General features: G+C 44.9%; 1 protein-coding gene across 1 annotated transcript; it reads left to right on the forward strand.

Annotated features, from left to right (window-relative positions):
- Positions 1 to 272: 272 nt before the first annotated feature.
- LOC126531495 (uncharacterized) lies at positions 273 to 3,730 on the forward strand. Its single transcript, XM_050179035.2, has 2 exons — positions 273 to 819; positions 3,183 to 3,730. The coding sequence occupies exons 1-2, from the start codon at positions 601 to 603 to the stop codon at positions 3,330 to 3,332; spliced, it is 369 nt and encodes a 122-aa protein (XP_050034992.2). The 5' UTR covers positions 273 to 600; the 3' UTR covers positions 3,333 to 3,730.
- The last annotated feature ends 2,254 nt before the right edge of the window (positions 3,731 to 5,984 follow it).

Genomic DNA, 5,984 nt, shown 5'->3' on the forward strand with positions numbered 1-5,984 from the left:
TGTTCGCTCCCGCGTACGGGTAAGACGTGATCATGACTTCCCAAAGCATGCCAAACGCATCACTGGATAACCCACCGCGGTTGATTCTTTAATATTTTTATGAACTACGTCATCGTACATAGCCTTATTGCTGCACGACGTGAGCGATCTTTGTGTCAGAATGTCCCGATAATGTTGATGACGCCAGGTCCAGTGTTTCGAGACTAACTTTAGTACCAAATAACATTATTTGTTTCCAAACCTTGCTAAATGCCTTGCTTGTATGTGCCAGGGACGTCTAGTAAATTCGCTGCAAATTCGATAGTGTGGGCCAGTTTTTTTAAGTGGATAGATGACGTTAGAAAAATTTAACGCATGGGATGCAGTCTGTTGACGTGGCGTATGGGTACCGGAATATTGGTTCTAGATGATTTCGTCCTGACGTGGAGTTAAATAGACTGTCGTTGTAATTGTTAGTTATAGTGAGAGTAACTATGACGACTACGATAATCGCTGTCCGCTGATAATGGCTCCCTGCAGAGAATTGCCGAGTCGACCGTGTCCTTGCTGCGGGAAGCGGATCACAAGTTCCGGATCGTGTTCTCCTCGACGCTGGGCGTCATGATATACGCGGGAGCCGCGGGAGGCGAACAGCCGTCGGGCGCCAACAAGCCCTGCGACTGGTCGTACATGGAGGACTACGACTTCACGTGCAACGACAGCGTGCTCAGGGGCAAACGCCGCTACGACTCGGACGGCAAGTACGAGTACGTCACCTACAACGATGACGACCGCCAGTACTACGTAACCTACGAGTCCAACCGGAGCATAGCTGAGAAGGTGAGCGTCTCTCTCTCGAGAACCTTATCAAAGCGAAGTTCTTTTTTTGCCTATACGGCACCATGGCTTTGCGTCCGTTCGTCGCTCGGTCGGTCGGTCAGCATGCGCGCCGGATTCAAGCTCCAGGAAACTGGCCTGCATTACCACTGTACGTTGACCGATGAAGTGGCGCCAGTGAGCGTATAATATATTTTTCTTTCTTCTGCGAAATCAAACACATCACCGCATAAAGCCGGTGCGCATATAACGGTGGCCCATAGGCAAGTCCAGAGGGCCCAAGCCCCTGCAGGGTATAGCGCACGATTTTTTAAAGGGTTCCTAAATCTATTTCTTATATTACAGCGAAGATGTTTATGGCTAGGGTTCCGTGCATTTTTGTTCTGCGTGTACAAAAACCATGGACCGATCGCGGAGATAGCGCTTAAGCAGGTTTCAAGCACTCCGTCAACTCGAAAAAAAAATAATAATAATTTTCCACCTAATTTTCTGCCGCCCCCTCCTATGCTTCCATTCTCTTGGAATCCAGTCCGTAACTCTTAATGACTGCCGGTTATCTTTGCTCCTCATTACATGTCCTGCCCATGCCCATTTCTTTTTCTTGATTTCAACTAAGGTGTAATTAACTCGCGCTTGTTCCCTCACCCAATGTGCTCTCTTCTTATCCCTTAACGTTACACTCGTCATTCTTCTTTCCATGGCTCTTTGCGTCGTCCTCAATTTAAGTAGAACCCTTTTCGTAAGCCTCCAGGTTTCTGCCCCGTAGGTGAGTACTGGTAAGACACAGCTGTTATACACTTTTCTCTTGAGGGATAATGGCAAGCTGCTGTTCATGATCTGAGAATGCCTGCCAAACGCACCCCAGCCCATTCTTATTCTTTTGATTATTTCAGTCTCATGATCCGGATCCGCGGTCACTGCCTGCCCTAAGTAAATGTATTCCCTTACCACTTCCAGTGCCTCGCTACCTATCGTAAACTGCTGTTCTCTTCCGAGACTGTTAAACATTACTTTAGTTTTCTGCAGATTAATTTTCAGACCCACCCTTCTGCTTTGCCTCTCCAGGTCAGTCAGCATGCATTGCAATTGGCCCCCCGAGTTACTAAGCAAGGCAATGTCATCAGCGTATCTCAAGTTACTAAGGTATTCTCCATTAACTTTTATCCCCAATTCTTCCCAATCCAGGTCTCTGAACACCTCCTGTAAACACGCTGTGGAGAGCATTGGGGAGATAGCTTGGGTCCAAATAGAACCCGCATGAGATATTAAGCTGATAAGAACTGATACTACACTTAGACCCGCGTCGGCGATGCCTACGTTCGCACCGCCCTCTCTTTGTCGGCGTTCCAAGCGCTTACGTATCTCCTTTCCTTTCCTTCCGCTCTCCCGCGGTGGCGGTCGCGTCGAAACGTCACGCGTGTATAGTTTCCTCAAGGCGCTGAGTCGTGCTTCCTAAAGGGCTACAGAAAATAGGGCCTCTTCGTCTTTATAATCACACGCTTTCTCTCTCTTTCTAGTTTCCTTCGGCTCGTCGAGGCGGTGGTCCCGTCGTCCACGCGAGTGTATATAAATATTACGCTAAATGAGTTCCTACCTTTGTTGAAAATTCTGTGTCATCTCTGTGTCGTGTGCTAAACAGCTTCGCTGGTCAACCACCTTCACAGAGTGGAATGGCTCACGGCTTTTTTGCTGGCCTACACCACTCTTAACCACAGCAGGATACTTAAGGGTGTGTCCATTCTTGGCGAATCCCCGGAATACTGGGCACGTGTCACTATTATACACAAGCGGTATAATAACTATAAATATATATACATATGTGTAGTACTTTGTGCATACTCTTTGTGCATTCCCAAAGAAGCTTGCGAATGGTGCAGTGTATACACAGTGCATGGCAATAAAGTTGTAACCTGTGCGGTACATGAACGTATACTGGATATGATTGCACTTTGCATGGGACCAAAATAAAGACAATTGCAAGCAGCGCATTTGGTTTTGTATTTAACGACGGCATCGACGCGAACTGGTTGGTAGCCAATTAAGCAACCACTTCACAAGAATTTCGCTTCACATAGATTCTAATAATTGCGCTGGATACCCATATATTATTTATTTCAATCAATCAATCAATCAATCAATCAATCAATCAATCAATCAATCAATCAATCAATCAATCAATCAATCAATCAATCAATCAATCAATCAATCAATCAATCAATCAATCAATCAATCAATCAATCAATCAATAAATAAATAAATAAATAAATAAATAAATAAATAAATAAATAAATCAATCAATCAATCAATCAATCAACCATGTATACAGGTACGTACGCACCGCTTACTTTTGTTTTACGTTGTTTCAGTGCGAGATGTACGTTCCAAACATCTCGGAAGGCTGGGCACTCTTCGAGATCCAGCGTGACGTCGGTGCCAAGTGTTCTCCGTTCGGATTGAGCTACGAGCGCTTGGAAACAGCACAGATCATAGCCCGCAACAGAACTCTCGTTGGGTAACGCTAGGGTTTGACTCAAAGGACGCACCAGTCACCAGGACCGAGCATTCTGATGGCATTTTCCGGAGGCGACGTTTGCTGTACCTCCTGGGCTTTAGATGCTGTGTCCCAAAAAACGATTACTCTAATTCCCGACGACGCGTCGCATTTTGCAGGTTCAAGGTTGGCCTTTCTTTCGTATTATTACCTTTTTATGCTCAGTCATCGGTGGAGTATTGTATTCTTTATTGTATTGAAAAATGTTCATGACTGAGAATCTAATAATTACTATTGTGTAACTTGTGCCTTTTGGCGCAAGACCAGTGGCCCATAAGCTGTAGCTTTTCTACATTGCTCACATGCATTGCAGAGCAGAGGGAATGCAACGTGAACATAATAAACGAAAGGAAACATCTCTCATACATTGTTATTCGTAAGTTAAATTCGATCATTGGCTGGGCGACTCTTTAACCTTCCGAAACTTCTCAAGACACAGCATTCGAGAGGAAGTCATGTCAACGTTGTCAAGCCTCTTCAAACTCTGCAAACTCTGCAAACTGCAGTTAACTTTAGCCAGATTTTAAATGTATGCGAATGCCACGTAGCTGGATAGAACCGAGGTAATGTTGGTTGCCGTCGCTTGGAGACACGCAGATAATTTTTTAAGTATACATAATTACATAATTAATTTTGATTAATTATTCATCTTCTCAAATATTATAATTAGAATAAGATTGTCAATGAGGAAATTGCAGAGCAACATGAAAAACTCCTGATACAGCTTTTTCCCAGTGGGAAAGAAGCCTTCGAATACACGCAAAGTGCTTCGAGGGGCCCAGTTGCGCGGCAATTTTGTGTGTGTGCGTGCGTGCGCGTGCGTGTGCATGCGTGTGTGCGTGTGTTCAGACTGTCGTAGTTTACTCGTGCCCTGTTCAAGGTAAGAAGGTGGACTATAGCAGCAATAATTAGATGGTACCTGACACGAAATACGGCTATGCGTTAATTCCTTGGTTTGAAACACTCCCCGAAAAAGGCAATGACACGATTGTCTCGACGCCATACTCAAAAGCATGCATTAAATGAATTTAAGCTCGTGGACTGAAAACTGTGAATGGCCACAGCAGCCCTAGTTCGAAGCCTGGATTCTGAAATCTTCCTTCAACTGAGCTAACGGTGCTACTGCAATATAGAGCATATTGCTCAGCATGTGGTTCTCTTTGCGCTCCTGACATTTGAGATTTCTGAATTGTGAGTACGAAAGTGTTCGGACTTATGACATACAGCAGGAATTTCCTTAAACAGCCTGTAGTCAGGCTCATGGTCGCAGGCCACGTAGCCCGTATACTTTCGACAAGGACTGTAAATGATAGTCTAGGAGCCTCTAGCATAAGCTTTAGCACATTTGAAGTAGTCGAGCTTTGCACGTATAACGCTCGCAATGTTTTTGAGTATATGTCTGCCGCCTTTTGTTATATCCATTGTTATCCTTTCTGCTCTGCTGCACCTGGATGCCCGGCTTCAGTGTCATGGTCCTCCACACGTAACGTTGGTCTCCGGTACAGGCAGTGGGCGTTAGTTTGGTCAAGTAAAAGCTGCGCCAATTTTTTTCTATGCATCCAGTGATATTTTCAAATACCGATAGGCATTTCAACAAAGTAGCTCACCTTCTAATAATGTTTAGGGTACCTAGTGCTTGTTTTGCAAAAACATTGTCTCAAAGGTGGTCTGAATGGTACCTTTGCAGTTGTCTCAATCTTTAACGACTCATAAGTTAGGATTTTAGGCCACCAATCCTTCATGACCTGCACAGAATTTTTGCACTTTTCTGAAGCTCTTGGTTTTTTCTAATTATTCGCTGATTATTTGTGAATACCTAATTTGCGCTGGGTCCATGAATAAACTAATGTCGAAAGGCGTAATAGTTCACATTTTGTGTGTGTGTGTGTGTGTGTGTGTGTTTGTGTGCGTGTGTGCGTGCGTGCGTGCGTGCGTGCGTGCCACTACGGCAGGCCTCAATATCAGATCCTGGTTTGAGCTCGTTAAACCCTAGCATTTAATTTTTAATTAGCAGGTAAGGAAGACGGAAAGGGCAACTAGGAAGGACAACACGTAGCACAGAGACCGAGTACGAGCACGAAAAATGAGAGTATCGTACTGAGAAGACTTCTAGTACAGCTATGTGGGCTTCCTATCGATATGCAGCTTGACCAATTCGAACTAAGAAATGAGAGATTGCACAGCTAGCGAAAGCTTGAGCTGCTGCAACTAGCTAAACAGTACCAAAAACAAGACTTGAAAGTTGAGCATACCAAAAGAAAGTGCTCAAGTTTTTCACAGTAACTACAAGCGGGGAACCAAAACGTGGGCTGACGCCCTTGCCAGTGCAGGCTAGAGACACAGCCTTCCGGCCAACCTCTGCTCCATAGACTTCTAAACCTCCGCCTTTTTCCGCCCCGTATCAACTAGTCCCACGGGTAATTTTAGAAGGGACCTTGCAAGGTCGATTCAATCACGGCCAGCGACTGGTGCAGGGTACGACGTCTTGGCTGCATTAACGTTGCAGTCAGAATGCATTGAACACAAGTACTTTCTTTTGTAAAACGAGTTATGTGCAATTGCTCTGCAAGCGCAGGCCGTAGAGTTTCTCACAAAAGTTACTACAGATCAAAATGTG

Source organism: Dermacentor andersoni, chromosome 5, assembly GCF_023375885.2.
Source record: "Dermacentor andersoni chromosome 5, qqDerAnde1_hic_scaffold, whole genome shotgun sequence".
Lineage (NCBI taxonomy): Eukaryota > Metazoa > Arthropoda > Arachnida > Ixodida > Ixodidae > Dermacentor > Dermacentor andersoni.